At 33.5% G+C, this 26,400-nt stretch overlaps 1 protein-coding gene across 1 annotated transcript in view; it reads left to right on the plus strand.

Moving 5' to 3' along the window:
• Window positions 1-26,400, plus strand: part of MAN2A1 (mannosidase alpha class 2A member 1) — a 132,538-nt gene that overhangs the window by 49,022 nt on the left and 57,116 nt on the right. Inside the window, exons 10-12 of the mRNA XM_038170407.2 lie at window positions 8,805-8,990; window positions 10,162-10,276; window positions 13,031-13,098. Of these exons, the coding sequence (XP_038026335.2) occupies window positions 8,805-8,990; window positions 10,162-10,276; window positions 13,031-13,098 (369 nt within the window). The remainder of the gene's footprint in view (window positions 1-8,804; window positions 8,991-10,161; window positions 10,277-13,030; window positions 13,099-26,400) is intronic.

Consider the following 26,400-nt stretch of genomic DNA (forward strand, 5'->3'; position numbering starts at 1 on the left):
ATGGGAACAATGGGAAGACTAAGAAATGTAAAAGTAAGGGCCTGAGACTAAAAAAGGTGTTTAGGAAGAGACGATGTAACAAAAACTTTGAATGTATTGCAGTGAGTAGTAAGGAGAAAAGAAGCTTCACAAGTTTCAAAGCAGGGAGGAAGGAACCCAAAGAGTCTTCAAAAAGAAGAAAAACAAGACCAAAGTTAGGAGGAATGACAAATTCCCTTCAGCAGAAGAATGTAAAAATACTGCAGTAAAGATAGAGAAGTGACTTCTGTAGTGTTTTGGTTTTGGAAAATGATCACTGCATATGCCTAAAGCTTATTAAAATGATGCTGTGTTTTTGTGCTTCGTATTGTCTTGATATTGAAATGTTTTCAGTATTGGCTTAGTGGTTTCTTCTTATTGCCTGTGTTATCTAGTGTGGTCTGCTTGCTCACCAGTTGGTCTGAATGTTGCTCTTCTTGATGTGTGAGCCTTTCATTCTGTACATGCTGCTTTTCAGAATATCTTGCATGCATTTTTTTCACTAGTTTTTAAATCTCATTGAAAAGATACCTTTTTATCTGACACAAATCTGAGACAGTGTTGCTGAAATCTAAGGAATGGTATTTGGGCTTGGAGTCAAAACTATTTTAGTAGGATATGGTGTGCTTGCAAAGAGTGTGTGCACTGTATAACTAGATTTATTTTTATGCTTTATTTATCTTGGATTTTTTTAACCTTTATACAGGTGATACAAGAATGTTTTAAAGTCTTAGTTTTATTGTAACGTTATTGCTATATTTTATTTAATAAATAAAATATGAGAGGCAAATTGAAATTGAGATACTTGGTTGAGGTCTCAAAAACAGTAGTGTTTTTTAGCAGAATGGGATGATCAGGGATAGCAGAGGTCTTCAAACATCTTCCATCCTGTCAGTAAACAAACAAACAAACAAACAAAAACAAATAAACAACAAAAAAACCCACTTGTGACCAGGCACCCCCAATACAAATTTGTGCATTAATAATTATAGAATAATTGAATTGGAAGGAACCTAAAGATATCAGTTCAAATTGTCTGTCTGCTTCATGGCTAACCAAAAAGTTAAGAGTATATTATTCAAGTCAATACTGAAATGCTTCTTGAATACTGACAGGCACAGGGCATCAAACACCTTTTCAGGAAGCCTGTTCCAGTGTTTCACAGAATCACAGAATTTCTAGGTTGGAAGAGACCTCAAGATCATCGAGTCCAACCTCTGACCTAGCACTAACAAGTCCCTCACTAAACCATATCACTAAGCTCTACATCTAAAAGTCTTTTAAAGACCTCCAGGGATGGTGACTCCACCACCTCCCTGGGCAGCCCATTCCAATGTCTAACAACCCCTTCGGTAAAGAAGTTCTTCCTAACATCTAACCTAAAACTCCCCTGGCACATCTTTAGCCCATTCCCCCTTGTCCTGTCACCAGGCACGTGGGAGAACAGACCAACCCCCACCTCGCTACAGCCTCCTTTAAGGTACCTGTAGAGAGCAATAAGGTTGCCCCTGAGCCTCCTCTTCTCCAGGCTGAACAAGCCCAGCTCCCTCAGCCGCTCCTCATAGGACTTGTTCTCCAGACCCCTCACCAGCTTCGTCGCCCTTCTCTGGACTCATTCGAGCACCTTGATGCGAGGGGCTCAAAAGTGAACACAGTACTCGAGGTGCAGCCTTACCAGAGCCGAGTACAGTTGGGCGATCACTTCCCTAGCCCTGCTGGCCACACTGCTTCTTATGCAAGCCAGGATGCTGTTTGACCACCCTCACAGTAAAGATATTTTTCCTTAATATCCAGTCTGAACCTCTCTTGGTGTAGCTTTGTGCTCTTCCCATTGTGTCCTCTCAGTAGGGAGCTGAGACTGACACCTCTCAGGATAATATTAATGAATTATTAATATTATCTATTATCAAGTAAAATATTTATTAATGGTAGAAAATATTCTTGCACTCCAGTGAATCATTTTGCACATCCTTTGAGGTGCATGCACCCCACTTTGGAGACTGCTGACAGCTGGTTTCAAGTCCGAGGTTAAAATGTATAAAACAAAAAGCTCTTCTTGGTCCCTTTTAAAATTGACTGTTTATCTTTACCTAGTTAGGAAACTGTTTATCTTTACCTAGTTCAGGAAAAAATACAAGTTTGTATTGAGGTCTGCAAAATTCAAATATTGCCAACAATGTAGCAAAATTGCAGCTTGATACAGCTCTTAATGGGAATTTATATCTTACTGTGAACTTATTTTTTTTGCAAGATTAGTTTTTAAATGCCAGTTCTGAGTTGGATAAACATATCTTTGTATGTTGCCACATGTTTGCAGCCAAATTCTCAGCAAATAACAAAAGTTGTTTTTATTAATAATTTCAGTATTTGACAGGGTGTTTTGAAAGCAGCTGTGAATTGGATTAGATCTCCATTGATAGCAATTACAAGTGTCATAGAAACGCAAATTAATTTTTTGTTTTGTCAGTGTTCACATGTTTTACTCAATCCCAATATAAATTAAATAATGGTAATCTTTCTTTAGTGAGTGATCTGAAATATTTATATGTTCCAGGACTTTCATTTTTGTGTTTAATTCTTATTTGCTTAACTCCATGGTTGCGTTTTTGGATCCATAAAAGCTTGGTATTGTAGTATTTTATGTCAACTAATGATATTTTTGTACTCTGCTAGTACTTTACCTTATGGGAATTGCTTTAACTTAAAGCTAAAATTGATTATCTCTAGAGGTAGGGCTACAAAGATATATGCCAGTTTGCTTTTCTTGTAGTGATTTTACCAGCCATTGTTATTTTTCTTTCTGTAGTGTTATGAGATTATCAGTCACTATCAGACCCACATTATAGTCCCTTTTACATTCTGACCCTTCCTGGAAGCAGTGTTTTGTTTTCTGAGTAATGTTGCTTTGAAATCTGACTAAATTATGAAGGGGGAGTTGTGTTTCATAAGGAAGGCTTTACAGAAAGGATTAACTAGTTTATTACTGGAACCTGTGGTCAAAAGCTGTTGAGTTAACAAGATGTTTGTTAGTTCACTTGTTATTACTAGATAAATTGAAGAGGGTTCATGGTGTGAATTGAACTTTTGCACTGGACAGGATAAGACCTTTGACCTTTTCTTTTTTGTATGTGAAGAAAAAAGACTGATATTTTATCTGTGGCTAAATGTCTGTAGGGCTGACAATTTTTTGAGAGAAACAATTGTGTGGTGAGTCTGTGGCCTTCTTTGAAAAGAGCTTAAAAATGTTACTCAGATTGGTTGGTATCAGTTTCAATACTTACCTTAATTTCATTCTACTGTAAAAAAAAAAAAAAAAAAAAAAAGATCTGGAACACGTCTTACAGATGTTGACTTTATTGCTTTGTGAAAACTAAAGACTTGAGATTCTGACCTCGTTTTCTTCTCCCATCTGTACTTTTCAGATCATTATTTTAGGTTTTGCAGAGTAGTTCTAAACAGCAGCTTTACTATTTGTTATGCTCAGCAGAGCTTGTTTAAAAAATATGCTGCTAACCTCGCTCAACATTTCATAGTGCTCTGTAGTATGCCACAAAATTGAATTTCTAGAATGGGTGCTGAAATGAACAGGTGGCTGATTGCTAAAGTGTGCTGTATTAAGACTTTCACTCTGATTTCTTTTTTTGTATGCTGGATGTAGTTTTCTGTAAAATTCAAATTTTAGCAAAATTTAAAACAATTCAACTTTTGAAATTAGAGATATTGAATATGTACAGATTGTAAAATATATTGAAGCTAGTTATTTACAGAAATGTCTAATAGCATACTCTGTTTACTTAAAATTTAGGAAATCAAAACAGAAAAGGTATTACTTATTCTATAAATTTTTATATTCAGGTGGCATAACACAGGTGAAATTGTAATCTTGAATTAAAGACTTCATTTTTGTATTAGAACTATGAAAATATCTATGCAAATTCAGTTCTGGCAGATGGAATAAACCTGTTTGTGTGTTTGACAGTTTATATGGTCAAATAATGCATAAACCCAGAAGAAAACATGTAACATCTAATTTTAAGTGTATTTTATATATAATATATATCTTTTCGTGTGTGTGCTAAAAGAAAACCCTGCTAAAACCTTTTTTGGAAATCTAATCAGAATGTTTGAGATGTTAATTTGAAATGTTAGAATCATTATGCTTACTTTCTGTACAAAAACAAGGATGTAAAACATCCTTACAGTAAAAGAAAGCATTTGTAAGGCTAACAGTGATTGGTAAGTGGCAGCTATTCATTCAAAAAAACCCAAACCTGTACAAATAGAGTACCAAGCATCACCAAAAGGTGATTTTCTTAGATCCACTTTATTTTTTGATTACTTTACTGACATTATGAATAATAAAAAAGCTAATGAGACAGATGTAATTATCTTAAGAATCTTTGATCATCCATGAAAACATGGCCTTTTTTAAATCTGATGGTGGAGAGGACAAGATGTATGGAAAACAGGACAGACAATGTCCTCATACTCTAAATTTCCTATTTCCTGTTTTTGGTGGCAGTGGTTCATTTTGTTGTTGTTTTTTTTTTTATTATTATTATTATTATTTTTTATTTTTTTGCTTTCATTGACTGCAGGCCAAGAATTAAATTTTATTTTAGCTTTGTCAAATTTTCTCAAATGTTTTAGATATTATACTTACTTTATTCTCATCTTTGTGTTTTTCATTAGTTATGTTGCAGAAAATTTCATGTGGATGGCTTTCAAGTTTATTTGTGGTGTTTACAACTTTGTCTTTACACTGTTAAAATATTCATTCATGTAAGAGTGTCAGTTAACTTCAATATCTGAAAAAGTTGCTAGATTTATATGTGAGTCTCTGGGAGAAAATTTCTTTTTCTATTTCTATTTCTTTTAAATTAAATCAAAGCACGTTACTAATATTGTACCTGCAAAGGCTTTCATCCTTCAATAGCATCTGTGAATGACATTTAAGAACAAGATGTATAAATGAGTTCTTGCCAGTTTAATATATGTCTTTCTGAAAAGTTTGCTGTCGGAGCCTGGAGAAGCTTCAAATACAGCATATTAGCTAAGTAAAGAGCAGAATTTGAGTTTGTCTTTTTTTTTATTTAAAATAATAAGAAATATATTCTGATCATATTTCACTAATAAGCCTTTTCCTCCAAGCTTCTTGGTTAAATTTCCATTGTAAGAGCTCTTCTGTCTGTCTGTATAGCGTGAATATGATTGTGCACGTAGAGAAATGAAGCAGGAATGAAAAATACCTATCTATATAGGTGTAGAAGAACAAATAGCTATCTCCCATTCCAGGTTCACCCCTCATTTGCCACGGGTGGAAAATTTTAGGTTTGCTAGGGGTACCAGGACTAAAGAGTACTCCGCTGGTATTCAATATCCAGGAAATTTTGGTGCAGCATACAGCTTCAGGACCTCTATGATGACTGCCTATGAAGTCATCATTTCTTTTTTTTTTCCCCTGTTTTGAAAGATTTTGGCTTTGTGCATTAGTGAAAGTGCATGAAAGTTTAAGAATTGCATAATGGAGATTGTTATTGTTAATTTTTTTAGACAGATTGATTATTTTAATATTAAGGCTATTTCAACCTATAATAAAATATAGGTTGAAATAGTTTGTGCAGGGTGGTGATAGCAGTGCCCAGAACTTTATTTAATGTACTAACAGAAAGATTCAAAAAGCAACAACATAGCTGGGGGCAAGTTAGGAAGGCATTCTACAGTTTCATTCATTAGAGATGTAATATGTGCAAAATTGTTTGAAGTCCACAAAAAAGATTGTTGAAATAATTCAGGTTCAGGGCATGTGTGTGTGCTAGAGCTTGGTCATGCTTTTATCTGTACAGATAGGTAAAACAGGACACATCTTAAGAGTTCAGAAACTCTTTGTAAAATTATTTATATAGGTTACATGTGAAGGTGACCTAAATATAACATGGTATAGTTTTTGAGAAATTAGTGAAGCAATTTTGTTCTATTTGCAGTGTCTTGTCAAGTTAGAGGTACAAGGAGAAATTACAACAAACTGGATAATTTGTAGGTAACTGCTTTAGACATGCTTCTAATGTGCTGTGGTTTGAAATTGAGGTGAGAAATACCGAGACTTTATACAGCTTTATATGTGGAAATATCTGAGAGAGGTAAACTCTTGCTCATAAGTTATTGTTCTCTAATATAGTATTTCTTCTCATTTTATTTGTGGGTGTCTTTGTTCTTTGACTTAAAATATTTCTTCTTTCTTCTTAAAGTATTTTTACATTTATAATAATATTGAGACTTGACAGGAAAAGTCTGCATCTAAGAGACCGTTATTCATTAGATCCCAAATATTTGATGTTTATTTTGGAACACAGCTCCTAAAGAAAAGGTTATGCACATTTTATCAGTACCATATGTGAAAACCATGTGTTAGAAATGGAACTTCCTTCAGTTTTTGAGGCTGTGTGGAAGAGGTGGATGAACTTAAGTGCTTCAGATTTTGCTGAAACGGAACTATGTCCATATTTACTGCACAGCTTCATTTTAATTTTAAAACTTTTGGTTTTAAAGTTGTGACTTTGTTTATAAATAGTGATTTTTTTTTTATTTTTTTTTTTTTTCAAATATGGAGGCAAAATGTCAGGGAAGTCTAAAGTTTTTCGTGTTCTCTAATTCTACATATAATTCTCTAATAGCTACAGTTGAGTCAATATTTAGTGGCTAAATCCATTAAAAAAAAAAAAGTAAAGCTTTCAGATTGGGTTTATCCACTTGATGATGAATGTGCATCTAATGCCTCTCTATCTACATCATATGTGTTTTCCTTTCATGTTAAGTTTTACTAGGGTGAAGTGAAAGGAATGCATAGATGTAGGAAATTACACTAAACAGCATTGAGATCATAGCTGTTAAGCTTGCTTACTAGTAGTGAAATTAAAGGAAATGTAATTTATAACACAGGAGTTTGAGTTTACATGTAACTTTTTCAACAGCTATCTTACCTACAAGATCAGGATATAATCCTTTTCCTCAAATACTGTTAATATGACAATGAACAGGGCTATTATCTTCCAATTTTGTTTGATAGTGTTCAGTGATGATTATTTGAAGTAAACCTTCTCTTTCATCCTTCATTTATAGAATTTATTCCTATAAAATGACTTGCCACATGCCACATGAGGTTTTTACGTAGTTCTTATATGTACAATGCATAAAAACAGAGACCAAACTGCATCCAAAGGCATTTTTCATGTTAGCAATTGATAACAATGCACAACCTGAGAATCATAGAATTATAGAATGGCCTGTGTTGGAAGGGACCTTGGAAGACGACCTAGTTCCAACCCCTCTGCCATAGACAGGGATGCCACCCACTAGAGCAAAGTAGGGCTCAAAGCCCCATTCTGCCTGGCCTTGAACACTTCCAGGCATGGGGAATCCACAGCTTCTCTGGGCAACCTGTGCCAGTGCCTCACCACCCTCTGAGTGAAGAATTTCTTCCTAACTTCTAATCTCCCCTCTTTTAGTTTATAACCATTCCCCCTTGTCCTGTCATTACCTGATTGAACACAGAGTTGCTCTCCATCTTTTTTATAAGTTTCCTTCAAGTACTAAAAGGCTGCAATGAGGTCACCTTGGAGCCTTCTCTTCTCCAGGCTGAACACCCCCAGCTCTCTCAGCCTTTCTATGCAGGAGAACTGCTCCAGCCCTCTGATCATCTTTGTGGCCCTCCTCTGGACCCGCTCTAACAGATCAGCATTTTTCTTGTGAACTCGAGACTGAGTTTCCTACGTGTTTTAATACCTAATTTAAACTTCAACACATACACTCATTGATAACTTGGGTAAATGTAGAAGTTATGGTATTTACCACATTTAAAAAAAAAAAAGTTTACATATTAGTTAGTTTGTTTTACATTTGTTTCAATAATGTGTTATTTTGTTTTCTTTGATTTTTATAACATTAATCCGTAACTTCTTGGTTTCCTTAAACTATGAGAAACCTTCATTAACCTCAAAGTTTGAAAAGGAATTTCAAACACTTAATGTTTAAAAACAGAATCCTAACATTTTAGGAAAAGTATATAGGAAAAAATTTAACAGGTGGTATCTAAGATTTTTTTTTAATGGGTATTTGTTAGATATTCTGAAGACTGGTAATTATAGTTACTGATGTTGTTGTAAAATAAACTTTTTGTATACAGAGATCTTACCTATCAGGTGAATGCTTACTGTGGATGAACCACATAAGTATTTTGAAAAATGTATTTTGCTTACAGTAAAAAAGGTATATAGAAAACCTATGTAGGTATTTACAGACTGCATATTATATTTATACAATACAGGTATTTACAAAATTACATAGAAGTTGTGGATTTATGTATTAAAGGTAATATTTATTTAAAAGTTGATTTGTAAAATGGAGATTGTATGTCTTCTGTAAGACATTCTATTTTACTGCATTGCTTTAAGATCTAATTTTTATACCTTACACATTTTTGAAAATAATATAGCATTTTGTACTGGCATATTTTTGTTTTATAGCTCTATTTTCCATTACTGAAAAACCTTCCAGGAAGCTTACAAAGTATAAAACTAGAAGTTGATGAAGTGCAGTAGGGATTTTTAACTGTTTGAAGCTAGCAACAGGTTAAAAAATACAAGATGAACATTTAAATAACTCATTTAAAGAACTGTTGATATGTTGAAAGATTGGAGAAAACATAAATTTATTCATCAGGTAAAATGTGTGTTGCATTTTTCTTTTTAAACCTATTAAAAATATTTGATTTTTCTTTATGCTTCCAGGACAGCTGAGATCCTGTACTACTTGGCTTTGGTACAGTCCAGTAAATCTGAGAAGATGAGTGTATTTCCTTCAGTGGATAACTATAAATTGCTGACAGAAGCTAGAAGGAACCTTGGACTCTTCCAGCATCATGATGCTATTACAGGAACAGCAAAAGATTGGGTAGTTGTGGATTATGGCACTAGGTAATTATTTCAAACATAAATGCACGCTAGCAAAATATTCAGTACTAAAACTGCAGTATTATTGGTTACTGTAGTTTCTTCATTGTATTATATGGTAATATCTCATAGTAGAGCTTGGAAAATCCTATACCTTCTATAATGTTCTCTTTCTCAACATGGAAAATCTTTTGAATGTTTCCAATTGTATACTGAATTGGTATGTTTTTGTTTATTCCTCGTATATCTGGTAGGTATGTGCTTTCTCAGTATTGGCAAAATGTTCTGTTAGCTACTTTGTGGAATTTGGGGGAAAAAAAAGTGTATGATATATGCCCATTTTTAGATATATACATTTATTATATCGTAGTTGAGAAAATGGTTACATATTGGAATGTTAAGCATTAGTGAATTTGATTAATTGAGGTGGGTAATTGACTGTTGATGGTAGAGCATAGCTTTGAATAGATTATTATTTAAAATGTCTTTGAACTACTTTTCTCTGTTTAACCTATTACATTCATGTGGAGTATTTTTAAATTCAATAAATGTGTTATTTTTTAAAATCATAGACTAAAAGAGATATAAGCATGTACAATGCACTTAATTGTGAGAGAGTATTTGTAAAGTGAAGAAAACCCTTTACTTTAAATTTACACATCTGTGTGTGTTGAATTTGTAAACCTTGCATCAATTGAAACAATGGAAGTGCTGGTACACAATTAATTTAATTATTTGTGTGTTTCTTATAGTTTCTCTAATCCTGCTTAAAAACAATCTTTAGTCAGACCAACTTTTCAGGCCTATGTCTACTTCAGACATTGGTAATTAAATGTGTAAGAAACAAACTTCCCTGAGATCAACATTTTGAAAAAATACCTGGTGCTTTAGGGGGCATACATCTTGTGATATAACAGTGGAGTGGAAATGTACCTAATTTTCAGGATGCAAGCTAGAAATGTAGTGTAATGCAGAATATTTCTACGTTTTGCAGTCAGGTCATTTTGCATCCGTTGCAACCATCTGTTTATAAGCTCAACCTATATCAGTGCTTAAAATAATGCTTTTCTGAAACTTATATTTTTGATTTTTTAAATGCTGTTTGTGTTTTTTTTGTTTGTTTGTTTTTAGTTTTGTTATCACATTGAGAGAAAACAACTTGTGTAAACTAATACTACTTTAAAATTTTTAACAGGCTTTTCCACTCACTAATGAACTTGAAAAAAGTTATAATTGACTCTGCTCATATTCTTATCCTGAAGGATAAAGGTGCTTATAGTTATGATACATCAACTCCATTCCTTAAGATGGTGAGCTATCTTTCTTAATTTTCTCTAAAAATGTGAATAGTATTTTTTTCAATGCAGTTTGAGTGGCCTGGAAACAATCATACTGAAATTTACATCTAATGCATTCTCAGGAATATCCTTACCACTGTTCATATTAATTGAAGGTGTTGGAAAATAAAAAGTGAAAACTTCAGCAGTTGATGCTGAAGAGTTCATGGCTAAAGTAAATGGGCTTATTTTGTTCCGCTTGGTGAATGACATAGTAAAATTGGGTGTTTTTCTTGTGGACATAAATTTGTTGGTGATTTCAGCAAAATGCATACGATATGTGAATATATAATGGTATGTGCTGCTATAATTTGACTTTGCTTGCTACTTTAAAAAAAGAGGGAAGATAAAAATTTATATCTCAAACATAAACCTAAGCTGGATGTGCAGGACAAAGTCTGGACAAGTCTTGTACTTTTTTTCTTATCTGAGATCATTCGAAACTGGTATCTCCTCAGGATAAAGTCAGCAACAGATCTCCATAAATCATTTTGAGACTCATTTTGAAGAAGACAGCACCCTAAGAAACACACTAATACTTTTTCCTTCCATAATTCTTAATTTTTATAATTTTCTAATCAAAAAATTATCTGCTATTGTAGCTAGATAATTTTAGGAAGTCCTACAACTGGAGTAGATAGAAAACGAGGTGATTTAATTTGTGTGTCAATGTAGCAGGATTAAGGTAGTCTTGTCATGATTTTCATTTAGATTGTCATGGTTTTAACATAACAAAAGGTAGCACACTGACGTGTATTCTACTGGCTGACATGTCCCAGTGTAAGCCAACTCAAATTATTCTTAAAGTCTTTACATTAAAACAGTCTGTTAAAATAGTTCTTAAGGTATTTTTTGACTTTGAATCTTCTGTATATGCATATTCTACATACGACACAAACATAATTTTTCTGCTGGTTGGAAAAGCTAACTGTTGGTTGGAAAGGCTAAATTAAATGTACATGTTTAAAAAGTAAAAATATTTTGAAGTCATTCATGGACTGAAGTTTTCAGTTTTTACTTCTGCCCTAAATTATATTGGAGGATCTTGTGATACTGCAGTTTACTAAACTTTCATTACTTCTGTTCTATATGAGTTGGAATTAGTATCACTAGATCGTGGAAGTGCTGTTTAAACCATATATGCCTAAGAGCATGCTAATAGTCAAAACCATTCAGCAGATAATGTGAAAGCAGACGTGAAAAAGAAAGACCTTCTCTTACTGAATTATAATCTTTGTATAAGATGAGGAAAAAAGCTGATAACAGAAGTAGATTATTGTTTATCTATATTATATACAGTAACTAAAGCACATCAAAAGCCTAATATCCCAACACTCCTGTTGATACTGTGGCCAAAAGGCCTTGTATAATAATAATGGGAGAAGTTTCCCATATTTCAGAATATACAAACCTTGAACAAGTTGAAAGTTCAAAGGCACTTGTTTTAAAATACCATCAAGTTGCTCATTGAAGCTGATATCAAGAACTGATCATAGATTGGTGTTCACAATGAATACCAAGAAAGTCAAGTAAGACAAATGATACAGACTTCACGGTGGAAAACAGCTGTTGTTTTTGATGGGTGAAGGAGCAGAGCAGGAGACTGTAGCAGTATTCCAGGAGATATAATCAGAGGGGAAAAATAATAATAAAAAAATATAGATAAATATCTGAATGATCTGAGATCCAATGTATGAAGTGTACTGTGTACCCTATGTAACTGATTGGACCAGTCCTGAATATTAGTATTGTTTCATTGGGTGCAGAAAGAAAGCTTTCATGTATATGGCAAAAGTTGGATTTAAAAAGCATGATTTTGAGGATGTGTTGGAATACTCTGAGGAACTAGGAGCTTTTCACGTCAGTTGCAAATTCTGTACTGGTCACCATTATATGAACCTATAGAAATTCAACACTGCTGCTGAACTATTTTCTTGCACAAAGACTAAGCAGTCTTTAAGACTTAAGCAGTCTGGTGGTAGCAATGTCTCATCACTACCTTATTTCACTGGAGATGGATCCTTGTTATTTAAGAAAAGAGCGAAAACAGTGAAAAACAAACAAAAAACCCCACCACCAATAACAAAACGGATTTCTCTATACTGTGAAACAATTCTTGAAGTAGTTTATATCTCATAAAAATTATACACACCCCAAACTGTTTCTGAAAGATGTTTTTACGTGCTATATAAGGTAACAACAAGATCTGCCAAAATGCCAAACTGTTAAGTCCTTGTGACAAAAATACAGGATGGTAAAGTTTCAGAGAGTAAATATTTAGCAAAAGGAAGTTAGTATAAAGATCTGATAACTTTTTGCAAAATCTCAAGGAGGCTGGTGATTATGATTTCTTGTATGCAAGAATGAAAATTAGGGGTGACAATGAGATAAAGGTATCTAACAGTAAGGGATAGTTAATGGGAGCAAAGATGTCCCATTGAATTGGTTAAAGTGAGTTCTTATTTCTTTTTCTTTTATTCTCTTCTCTCTGTCTTAAATTCTTTAGGATCTTTAGTAAAAAGATCCTCTTACTAAAATATAAAAATTGCAAAGCAGTTTTTGAGGAGAGGAAGGTTGACATCTTCTCATGTAGTGTGATATAACAGGGTTCTGTTTATGTTACGGCTAACATGGTTTTGTACTTCAACAAGTTTTTATAATTGACATTACTCTCATAACATATAATCATGTGTATTCAAAAGCTAATTCATAGATTTTCTCTTGTAGGATGATATTCAATCTTCCCAAGATTCTTTGCCACACAAGACAGTTATAAAGCTGACATTGCAACCGAGGTAAGTAATTCACATATTATTGAATATCTGAGATCTTTTAGTAATACTGTGTTTCTTTTTCACTACCTGGTAGTTCTTGTGCCATTTCATTTCTAAGTTTCACTTTAAATGTAAAATGCAGTCTAGCTTATTATGCTAGTATTATTATGTGTATTTGAAAAAGGATATAGCACTTTCAAAATATGGAGGTTACCCGCATGGCATGAATTCAATTGTAGTGCAACACGTAGTCTCTTTACTGTATGCTTGTGCAGCACTGTAATTTTTAATACATTATGACTGAGAACAGTCATAAAGGAAACAAATTGAACATAATTACAGCTGGCTGAACTAACGCTATGAAAGAAATCTTAATTTTTATAAGATCTAAAAATCATGATATAGTTTTATCTTAACTTACATTTCCATTGTATTAAGGATGCATACTTGTGTATTTAAATTTAGTTTTAGAACATTCAGTGGAAGTGACATTTTGCTATCCAACCTGAAATAACTTAAAAGTTCATTAAAAGATGGCACACCCAACTAAAGTGAATAAGAGATATCTATAGATATTAGAGCTGTTAGGTGTATAGATCTAGTAATATAAGGCCTTTTTTTGTTGTTATACAGCAAAATATTTAAAATTCATTTAAAAAGTAGTGAATATTATTTTGCTGTTGTTAGTGTTTAATTTCTCTATTAGCTTGCTAGAACTAAGACTTGCCTAACTTATGAAGGTGTTCGACTCTTATAACTACAGCTGTTTAAAAGCTCAAACTTTAATGAGAAAAGGAAGGACCGTGTGAGCTTCTGGGGGATACTGTCTTCAGTGCTTTAAAGTTAAATGTATATAATATGTGCGCATTTGTAGTTTTGATACAACCTTGTCTCTAGGGCAGTCATGTAAACTTACATGCTTTTTTTTTTTTTTTTTTTTTTTTTTACATAGGAGTTTTATTCTCTTATTGGACTGCATAGATGCTAAATAGGTGCTAATAGATTATCTTAAGCTTGTTCGAGATGATCAAAAATGTAGGTGCCTAGGTATTAATTTAACTAAAATCTCTCAACTTTTTCAGCATCTGTCCAGATATTTTTTTCTGGGTGCATATGGTATATATTGTATATAAACACTTGTTTGACTGGAAGCAAGTTATAACATAGACTTTGTTTGCCATTTGACCACGACTCTTGCATGCTTCTGATTTCCCTTGCCTGGTGTAGTTGTTGAAATATTTCCTACTTCCCTTCTGTACCCTGATAAGTCTTTTGTTTGCATCCAGTGTACCATTTATGCCGCTACATAGTATGCTTTAGTAAAATTTTTGGTGTCAGTGCATTTCAAGCATTTGCTTTTTTCCTTGTAGTTCTACCTTAAGTAGATATTCACGTCAAAAATTTTATTTTAAAATTAGTATTATTTTAGGAGTCTTTTGCTACTGTTCTCTGAACTTGTCTTAGCTTTCTAAGAAGGTAACATTGGTAAATAACTGCTGATTTAGACTGCTTGTCTGGTATTTTGAAAATACGGTAAGTCAGATAAGATAATGTTCCAGAGAGTGTGTAATCACAATTATAGGATATAAAATAGAAATAAAAACCATGGTGGTAAAGGGGAGGAGAAAGAAGGCAAGGGAATATTGATACTGCTGCCTGAAAAGCTGCTTGTGTGCTTCCTGTTTGGAAACACTTTAAAGCAATGCATAAGGAAACTTTACTGAATGTTTCCTCTGTTGTCAAGTTTTTCTTTGAAATCTATGTATGTTCAGGTATTTTGTCTTATAAACATGAGCTTAGTTTTTCTAGCTTTCTAACTTAATCTCTGGATATATTCTGAAGCTCCACTAACATTATAACCATTGTGAAAAGTGCAATGTTAGCTGAGACTGTAACTTTTGTTTAAAGGTTATATTAAGGAATTTAAAGGAATATTATGACTCTCCATGTGAGTTATCTAGGTAATCAGTAGAGATGTTTATTTCAGTAGAATCTTAAACACAACTTGATAAATTATTATTCAGGATTTCTAAGTTTAAAAGTCCAGACTGAAATTTCTGAAAGAAATTGATTTTTCAATTAGAAGTTTGAGGCCATTGAAAAATATTATCTGTTTCTCATCAAAACTTTATTATATGCTTATTGTCTATTCACAACAGTCTTTATTGTCCATGTCTGTAGCATGAAATATCTAGATTTCTTTCTGTTACTGTGTTCTAATATACCATTATTGTGTATAGAAGTTAGGTCATTGTAACAAAGTAACAAATTGTTATTTTTCTTTAATTGGCTGAGTATTTGGCTTTTTGTAGTTCTGCATTTCCTTGTCAAGTTTTTTAAAAAATTTCTGTATTCTCAATTGATCGTTATAACGTTTTGATTCATATTACCTATAAATTTACAGTAACAGACTACTGATGGAAAGCTCATGCAATATTTTCTTTTCAATCTGATAATTAATCATTTTCCTTTTTTTCTACAGAGATGATATTGTCATTTTCAAATCTGCTTTTCAACAGAAAAGTTATATATTTTTGCCTCTCTCTTGTTCAGCCTTCCTTTCAGTTTTTAGTTTAGTTCTCAATGCTTTTGAAAGTTGTATTTAATAGTGGAAATGACAGACTCATTGGACAGTAGGAGAGATAGTACAACGAACTTACATGGAAAAAAAAAAAGAGAGGACAAAGTTCTATTTTTCAGAAATCCTTGTTCTAGTACAACGTATCTTCAGATTATTGTTTAGCTTAGAAGAGTCTTTCAAGCTGGTTCAAGCTTTTATTATATTAGGTATTGTTTTGTAGCCTACCTGTACATCTCATTACTCTGTAATACTCTTTCGCCATCATTTTTCTGAATCTGGATGTTTTTTATGTTTTGATTTTAATGAAATAGGTAAAGTATTTAAAATTTTACTGCAACTCTGCCATCACGGAATGCTTCAAATCAGCCTACGGTTGATAGATGAGTGCTGAAGTTAAGGCCTAGTTAATTCCTTTTCACAGCTTGGGGAAAAAGAACCCAACTAACAAACCCTAAATACAAGATACTAATATGACTACATTTTGACAATATCCCTCTATTCCCTTTACTATGTAATTCTTCATATAATTATTGGTACCAGAGTAGTGGTCTGTGGGAAGTGTTACTTGGATGGGAATTCAGTAGAAAAAAAACTGAAATTCTTGCTGCTGCTGCTAAGTCAATACTATCCACTTTAAACAAAGCAATGTCAAAGAAGAAAAAAAGGAATTGAAAGAGGCACATAGCTATTGTTTTTTTTTTAATTCTGACACTGCTGATAGAAAAACTGGATTTCAACAATATAACGTTTTTAGATTTAGCAGACTGACAAGTTTTTTTGGACTGCTTTTTGCCAACTTAAAGAAGGCTTTAATATGGAGCAGCAAGAATGTCTGATTTTTAGTAAGTATGTTGTTATCAAGGAGCAAAAGAAGACTGGAAGAAAGAGTTGAAGAATTAAAATGGAGGTTCAAAGGGAAGCAAAAAGTAAGAGCTTGCGCTGACTAAGAGGCCTTTCAGAATCAGGAGAGTGAAATCTTTCAGGTTTTGTGATCTAAAATGTTTGGGGGTCAGCCTCATCTTGTATGATGTTCTCATGCTTGGCTTATGGTTCCATAAAGGACTTAGTGTTTAATGTAGCTTAATTTCTGACTTCTTTCTTCTTGGAAGATGCTCCAGTATATTGTTTTCAGCTCTGTTAAATTTTTATGGACTTTTTTTCCCCACTAGACTAGGTTAGAGTTTTGTTCCTTCTTAGGAACTTAAAATAAAAACCTGTGCACAGCAGGTGATATTTATTTATTTAATAGAAGGCTAGCAAAAAGCTGCTGACTCTATGATTGTGGCCAGCTCTGCTCATTGTGGGGAATTGACACAGTGGCTTCCTGGTTATGTTGTTCCTTTTCTTTTCGCTTAAGGGACCATACGCCAGGATGAGAGAATTCAAGGGTAACTAAGGCTAAGAAAGGTGATGAAGTTTAAACCATTTTTTTCTAGAACATTGACCAGTTTGAATAGGAGAATTTTATTTATTCTGTTTTAAATCTGTGACAGTTCTTAATTTTGTGTTTGCTTTTAATAAGTAAATAGCACTAAAACTGTTTATGGTAAACACCACGCTCTGCACTTCTGTGTAGGGGACTTCATATGTTGTTATTTAGTTACTTAGCACATAAAGAAAAAGAAGTTCCGCTCTTTTTTTTTTTTGTAATTTTAACTTTTAGCTGGAAAACAAAGCTTTCACAATGTTTTTGCATATAGTTTTTCCAACCATATGCAGAACTGCTTTTATCCTTTTCTGAAATTAGCAATTTCTATAGTATGTCTAACAGACAGCCTGTCTGTGCGCTGACAAAATCGGATACTGCATGTATACTCCATACTTATGTGAGAGTCCTGTTCAAATGTTCAAAATAGTCCATGATTCTAGGTTATAGCTACCAAAGGTCATGTTTCCCAAATGGCAAGAGACTTGCACTCACTGGACTTCAGGGTGGGGATAACCTCTTGCCACTCAGTTTGGCTGACACTGTTGATAAAGGGTTGACAGTGTAGATTTCCAGACATTTCTTGGAGATAGTATTACACAGCAATGTGATAAATGTTCAAATACCTGAACTGGTGCTCTATACCAGTGTAGATTTTTTAGTATAAATATTTGGCAAAAAATGATTAACCTAGGAGTGAATCCTGGGAAATTAATTCTGAACAAGTTACACTGTAATAAATGATTGCTTCAAAGTTCTGTGAAAGAACCAAATGTTTTAGTGACATCCAACTCATGACAGAAAGATTCGTTTTCCTGATTGAGTAGGCTTAATTATCTGTGACATTATCCTTACTTTAGTATCTGGGAACAGGGGTTTGACAGAAGTTGTATACAGACTTCCTGATCTTTTTTTTTTTTTTTTTTTGAGAATGAAAGTTCTGATTTACCTTTAAAATTTTGCAAGTTGGTTACATTTTCAAGAATTCACTTGACAGGTGTAACCACTGCTTTCTCAACACCGCATCATAATGTAGAATTAAAGCTATGACATTAGCTTTGATTGCGTAATGTACAATAAAATATAAATGTGCAAAGGAGAAAGCATGTACAAAACTCTGCTTGGCATTGTGGGTGTTACTGTATTTGGTTATAAGATGTCAGGAAACATAATTTGCTTGAGGAAGAAACCTGGTTGGCGTGAGTTGCCAAAAAGGGATGCTGTCCTGATGATTTCAAGCAATTGACTAAAGCTTCACAGCAAAGGAGCAGTGTCTTTCTGAGTTAAGAAGTTAGCCATGGACTGGGGTAATGTTTTAATACTCTTGTTTGGCAACTGCAGCTTCAGTCGTGGATTTTTTGTTGATTTTCTTTTTGTTTATCTGTGTTGGTACAAGTAGTCTAAACAGTTGTCCAATGTAGTTTCGGGGACAGAATGCTTTACCAGCATTTGACATTTTAAGTAACTATTTTGCTTGCCTGAGTTTTGAGGTAAGATATATATATGTATGTATGTGTATCTCTAGGTATGTACTAAAACAGCAGGGGGAAAAAAGACCGTTGAAACAATGATATTTTGAACTGTTAATGGTGGGGTGGGAAATTTGAAAGAAAACAAGAAAAACTACAATAGCATTTAAAATGAGGCCAAAATATTTGTGGGAGTTTATATGTTATTAATAAGCACACTTCTTCCCTGGGAAAAAGCACCCTTTTAGTTTTTAATTGCATGAAATAGTGGGAGAACTATGCACAAGCTTGTTGTGTTCTCATTAATACCTTTGTTGTATAACGCAAGGGTGGTGGACAGGATGAATGAGTGGTCATTCAATCAATCCTCAAGACAACTTTCTTTTCTTAAGAAACATCTCTTAATTAAGCTTTTTTTTTTTTTTTTTTCTCCTTAGCACAGTAGTACAAAAATTAGAAAATCCTTTGAAATCATATGTGAAAAGCTACATCTCTGGTTTCCAGTGCCCTGTCTGCTTAGGCTGACTACAACTTAATGACTTCTTTAAACATTTTTTTAGTGTTAATCTCAGTGTTTAATTGTGTCTGATCAGTTTACTAGATTTCAGGTCTTCTATAACTGCTAAAAAAAAAAAAGTTATGTCCATTCTAAACTCAAGGTCATTTTGACTAAATTGAATGTGTAGTTAAAAAATATTCTTCCTCTTGATTTTCATGAATGGAGAGCTGTTGCAAAGGCAAAGAGAAGCTTGGATAATACAGCATAACTCAGGCAGCTGAGTCTTGAAACATCAGTTGATGTTGACATGAAATAAATGTTTATGTAAAAATTATTCTACTGAAAACATTGATTTTGGAATGAACAAAACCAAAAGCAGGATACATCTACTGTGCTTCATAGGTAGAATATGGCTGTGCAACTACCTTTGTGACCAAGGGGTGCAAATTCTGCATTGACAGATAAGAGGGAATGAGGGGTGTGAAAGAGCTAGCAACACCTTAATTCCCACTCTGTATCGTCAAAACATTTTTTCAGAAATTTCCATTTTTACTGTGTTGAGGTTTCCTACTACTTGTGCTGATATAACTGACTTCTTGCATCTGTAGGGGCATTGACTTTTCATTAAAAGTTTTACTTGGGAACTCTGAAAGCAAAACAAGAAATAAGCGAAGAGATGAGGGTCTATTTTGCTGTAATGGTTCGATCTTAAAAACTGAAAACTGAGATTCATTTTTTTGAGTTGTTTAGGTGTTGTTATTATTTCTCAAGAAGAAAGCGGGAGCTTTGATTTGCAATTAGTTGCACTCAGAAGCTTTCTGTGGAATTGATCTTTATTTTTCAAAACTCAGTTTTGACTGTCATGCCTCTGCGCTCAAGCTCTAAAAATTGTTATATTTCAAACACTTAATCATAAGTTTTTCAACACATAAAAATTATTGTATATTAAACCTTTTTTTTTTCAGTTTTCAGTCTGTATTACTGTTGATAAACCCATGATAGTCTGTCATGAATAGTTTTTTTTTTACTGACTGCATTTTGAAATTGCAGTTCCAAAGATATACCAGAAAATAAGGTGATGCATTTTGTAGTGTTGTATCTTTCTCAAAACTGCCCAAGTTTAATATTTTTAGCTCAATATACAGCATTTCAACTTTTTTTGTTTGGGTTGTAGTGATAGTGCAATCAGATTGTGAAGTCTTTGTCAGATACTTGTATTCGTTGCTTATGTTGTTTAAAAAAATAACATTAAACATTAACATTAAAACTCCTGCAACTAGGTGGTAATTTTTTTCTGAATTCTGTTGAAAACAGCCTGTAATGGAAGTGTAATACGAAAGGCAGAATGAATAGTCTAACTAAAGATACAACTTAGGCTGGATCTTAGGAAGAACTTCTTTACCAAAAGGGTTGTTAGACAGTGGAACAGGCTGCCTAGGGAAGTGGTGGCGTCACCATCCCTGGAAGTCTTTAAAGGACGTTTAGGTGTAGAGCTTAGGGATATGGTTTAGTGGAGACTGTTAGTGTTATGTCAGAGGTTGGACTCGATGATCTTAAGGTCTCTTCCAATCTGGAAATTCTGTGATTCTGTAAACACACAGGGGAGAGGTGTGTCTAAAAAAAATACGAAACAAAAACTGGGTTTGTTTTTGAAAAAAGTGATCATTGTGAAGGAATATGCTAGTAAAGAATTGAATACAATTGAAAGATCTGGATTGTGTGCAAATACTTGTTGAAGCAGTGTTGGAAGCAGAAGCCACAGATTCAGTATGTTAGTATACTTGTGTATTATTATTATAATTATTATTACTATTTCCAGGCACTGTTCCCTTCAGCCTTTTTATTGGAGTTGCTTTGAGGCAACACTTCAGTTAGCCCAAGGCTCTCAAGGCACAGGCTGAAGTGATACGGCATACTTAAAAGTCTTTCTGTTCTTCTGAACCAGATTTTTTTTCCCTTCTAAATGCAGATTTAGAAAGCCTGCACTACAAGAGGAACAAGGAAAGGATTTTAGTGAAGGCACTTCCTGATCCTGAAAAAGTCAGGGGGCTTCAAGCCCATCTTGGACTTCAGACCTCACAACTTTGTGGTAAAAGAGAAATTTAAAATAGTGCCTTTGGACTTGATCCTTTTATCCTTAATTGGAGAGTAGTTATGTGCTCCAGATTAGGATTTGTGTGCCACTAGAATCCATTCAAGTCACGGGAATGTATATGGCATATATAGTAGGTACATAACATTTTACAAGTCTTGTCTTAGGTTGGTGTTAGTGGCTTTTTTCCTTTTTTTTTTTCTTTCTCAACATTTATAGTTCTTACTGTGATGTTGTCTGTGTTTACTGTGAACACTGTTTACCTGAGGACGTCCAATAGTTTGTTCTTGAGAAAGCTATGCTAAGGTTGTATTCCCTGTGAGAGTAGAAGAATTAAATACTTGTAGTGTACTTAATTTTCTGCCTTTTGCATGAGCTATAGTTATAATGAAGATACATCTGTACAGTTACAGAAAGAATTGATGGGTCTGTGAGTTCTCTTACCTGTGTTAATGGTGGAAGAAATGACTTCAGGTTTGTCATTAGGAAGGCCTTGCTGGAGTAATACAGAAATCTAAAATGTCAAGATAAGATAATGGAATCTTTTTTAAAGCACAAAATCACCGTTTTTAATTATTTGTATGTTAATCAGAACTGTCAGCCTTTATGGCTTTTACAAAGAATACGTAATTTTAACATGATGGCTTTATTGCCAAAGTAAGTATTTAACAGCATTTAAAGAGGAGGCCATAATCATAGGATAATTCCATTTTGTGTTAACCAAATCACCGCTGAGTTATTGTGGTACTATTGAATTATTGCTAGCATCTCTTTTTATTTCTCGATGTAACCAGTTTCATTCTATAATGGAAAGTTGATTTGTGGATCATATATTTTACTTACATCTCTGCTTTCATACCTTATGAAAACAACACATTCTGTTTTATGCCTATAATTCCAAATTGAGATTAGATTCCTGCTAATTCTTCTGGGGGAATTTTTTTCTTTTTCATAAACTGGAAAAGATGTCTCATTTTAAGAAGAGGTAAAAATCTTAATCGTAGAATCATAGAATGGCTCAGGTTGGAAAGGACCTTCAAGATCATCTAACTCCAAACCCCCTGCCATAGGCAAGGACATCACTTGCTAGATCAGGTTGCTCAGGACCCCATCCAACCTGGTCTTGAACACCTCCAAGGATGGGGCATCCAGAGACTCTCTGGGCAACCTGTGCCAGTGCCTCACCACCTGCAGAGTGAAGAATTTCCTCCTAACATTTCATTTAAATCTCCCCTCTTTTAGTTTATAACCATTTCCCCTAGTCCTCTCATTCTACCTTGTACTGTTCAATCTGTTCATATTTGATAATATTTGATTATATATACATGTGTATATTCAAGGCATTCTAACGCATAATAAATAGTTTATTTAGATTATAAGAGCTGTAGCTGAGATGTAAATTAATTTTTGTTACATCTATGATAATAGGGATAGTCTCAAAGTCAATTTCTTAAATTTACAAGAAGCTTAGCTGGACATGGTATAGATGACTATATTGGTATTATTTAGCTTACCCAGTTACATAAGCTGAAATATATCCTTAGACTTTATACAGTCAATGAAAAGCACCTTGAGAAGCTATCAGAATCTCCTTTAACGGAGAACTTGTCCTTTTTTTCTCTGACAATAGAGAGTAAGACTGCATGGTCAACTTGGATTTTTATGAAACCACTCATACTTGTGCTGACCTAAATTTTATGTTTACTTCTGAAAGTGTGTCTGAGACTGCAGTTCTTCAATCCTAAGGTTTTCCTCTCAAACCACTTTCACATTTCATTTAAAGTCCAGGCTTGTATAGTCAGCAAGCTAATGGTTTCAGCGTCCACTCTATCTCAAAGGAGGGGTATATTAAAGCTGTAGCAATTATTGAAACTAAATGTTGTAATATAATTAGAATGTGCTGATACAGATTAAAACAGTTTCTCTGTAGTTTCTGAGCTTAACATGCAGTAGCTTTTTTCTGAACGTTCATTTTCATAATGTGCTGATCAAAACAAACAAGGAAAACAAACATAAAATAAACTGCTAACCAAAAGAGGAATAATAAAGTAGGTTTGATCTCTTCCCTTTTTATTAAAACTGAGAAGCAGAAAGTCAGACTTTAACATCATATTTTAATTCCACACATTTATTTAGTTTCAGGTCAGTTTCTTGTGAGCATGTTTTTGCTTTTTTACCTTCATTCACTTGAGTAGCAAGCTTGCTGGTTGACTAACGATAATTCTGATTCTCATCTATAAATGTTAGATATTACATATGATTCAAGTTGTATCCTTAGTCATCCATCTGAGGATGGTGGAGTTTTTTTGTGCAAAGTGAGGCCAAAAACAAGCAAGCAATGAATTCTTTTGATCAGATCATGAAATTTCAAAATACTTTCTATTTGTATCAGTCATATGTTAATAGAATTTAAATAAAATACAAATTTTTTCATCTTCTTGGGAATAACCAATCTATATAGGATTAAAATTTAAAACTATCTTAATAAACTAGAGCTAGTACTTCATAGAGCACTAGCACATAGGTCAATAGAAGTATTACACATCAGATGGAAAATAACGTGGGGGCTAACCAACTAGACATTAGAGAAGCAGAAAAAGACTAGGCATTGCAGAATATCACAGGTTCAGAGAGCCTTATTCGTATGGTGTCAGAGGCCATTTTGCCTTTGGATTATTTAAATGGAAGTGTTCTGTGTAAAACATAACTGAAATAGTATGTTGTACTTAGAATGGTGAAAGCTTCAGCAAAATTATGGTATCTAGTTTTGGAAAATGTAGTAAGATGAAGGTATGGGAAGTCTTAGCAGGAAAGCAGGAGTAATAAGCTGAAGAAAGCAAACAAAGAGGTGTTGTATGGGTATAATCTGTTCAAAAAAAAAAAAACAACAAACAAAACATGAAAATCTAATAATGGGAAACATAAGACTTTACGTAGAGGTTTGTTACAAAGAAAAACAGTTGTGTTATTATCTGCAGTGGAAGAAAGGAAGAAATAATTAGAAGAAATGTTTAATTTGAAGTAATAAAAGCGTTACTGTTTGTTACCAAAATGGATGCTTGAGATGAACGTATAGACAGTTCTGGAAGCTGCAGTAGTTGTAGCTTTTGTCAAAGGTGGTCCTGCTGAATACTAATTCTGGCTAAGGGGTCAATGAAAAGCAAGCTTCTAGACCTATTATTATGATTAGATAGATATGCCTTTTCTGTCTTGAAGTTACTCTTCAGAGTTGCAGCAAACCAACCTACATGTATAAACATGCAAACCAGGTAAGTAAGGTTATAGTCTGCTTTGTACAAGTTGTCTTTTATTAGACCAACTGGAATAACCAGAGCAGTGGAGTGTTCTAAGGCATACAAGAACATCCAGTGATATGAAACGTTAACCTGATCTTTGTGTGAGAACTCGATCTAGAGAGAGAACAGCTCTGCTTACAAGTGCTGTTCCCAGCGCACCATCACACTACCTTATTCTCAGTTTTTTGTGCAGGCAATGTTTCCTGATTAGGATAAATATTTTTTCCTCTGACAAACTTTATTTTGACACTTGGTAAATAATATTGATTATAAAATGAAGAGTGTTTCTCTACTTCTTCATGAAAGAGTTGATGAGCTGACTGAGTGCTGGATATTTTAACTATTTCACATACTAAATGTTTGCAGAATGTTACATTTATATGTACCGCTCTGTACAGAGTTACAGTAAATATACTCTCTCTATATAGATTTACTATGGATAGGTAGGTTTCTGATCAGGTGAAAAATGTTGAGTAGTAACTACTTACATTATTAGCAACATCGGTTGCTCACTAGGAATGCCAAGGTTAGGATATTTCCTAATATTGGAAAATACTTGATCTTCCCACATATCAATGTAGCATATATACTATATATATGTATTATAAAGGAAATAAATCCAGCTGTATTCATAGAGGAAGTATTCTAAATTCCTAACTTCAGATTTCTGTATGGTTGATGGTATGGTTTGACATGGAAATGTTTTTTTTTTTCTTAAAAAAAATAAAATCTAATGCTGAATTATTCTATGTATGGGTATTATTGTTTTTTGGTTCCTTTCTGAACATAAATTTGGAAGAAAATGATCTTTGGATATGTAACAACATATTACTGGACAATTAAATATCCATGAATATCTGCAAAAATGCATTCAATAACTCCTTAAGGACTTAAGAACTTCCAAACTCAGAAGTAACGGACAATTTGATTTCATGGTTTTATTTTCTTATTTTTTTGATAGGGTTTCCCACTATTAAAAGAAAATTGTCAATCAAATGGGATTCTTGATAATTTAAGAGAGAGGCTTATGTATAGTTCATTTTTATGAGTAACATGTAGTAGAAAAAGTATATTTTGGATGAAATCTGGAGAGCTTTATGCATTTCAGAAGTAAATATTCATAGGCAGATGTGAAAATGAGGAGTGTTTTTAAATAATACCTGCAGAATCAAATTTTCCTTGAAACAAGTATGAACTAGATTTGAATAACTTCAGGCACTGGACTGGACACATGATTTTCATATGTCAGATTTTGAAAGACTTTCTTTAAAAAATTGTTACTAAAATTTCACATTAAATATTTTTTTCATTGTAACAGAAAGGTATCTTGAAATGCTGTGTAACTTTGTTTTTAAGCTCATGTTAGTAACAGTTGGAGTTGCGGAGTTGTAGAAAAAATACCAGTCTTCAATGAAGGCAAGTGTGTCCAACTTCTGAAGAACCAAAAGAGTAGTGTGGCAAGATGACCAGATAATACCCTGAATCCCTTTAAAAACAAAACAAAAAAAGCTGAAGTTGAATTATAGGATGCTAAAATTTAGGTAAATGTCATTAACTTTCAGAAGAATTGTTTCATATGCTCTTTCCATCTTTAGTAATTTATATCAGAAATGCATGCAAACTAGGCTAGATATGGGGAAAAAATGGGGTGAAGTAACCTATAATTGAAAAATCCCTTAAAAGATACTTTTGACTAAGGAGGGCTTGACTGTCTTATAATAAACCGTAAGAACTTTGAAGAGAACTAAGTAACTTGATACGATTTTTTATTTTGTCTAGTGTTTTGTGTAAAATATAAGAAGAAAAGTTGAATGAGAAGGAATTTTTATGCTTATTTTTCTTTTTCAAAACTTTTTGTTTTCCCCGTAATCTATAGAAAGAAGGAGAGAGCTTCTTCAATAACACAATAAACCCTTTTTGTTGTCTAGTTGTTTTTAATTCCATTCTGTATTAACAATCT

This window comes from Anas platyrhynchos, chromosome Z (assembly GCF_047663525.1).
Source record: "Anas platyrhynchos isolate ZD024472 breed Pekin duck chromosome Z, IASCAAS_PekinDuck_T2T, whole genome shotgun sequence".
Lineage (NCBI taxonomy): Eukaryota > Metazoa > Chordata > Aves > Anseriformes > Anatidae > Anas > Anas platyrhynchos.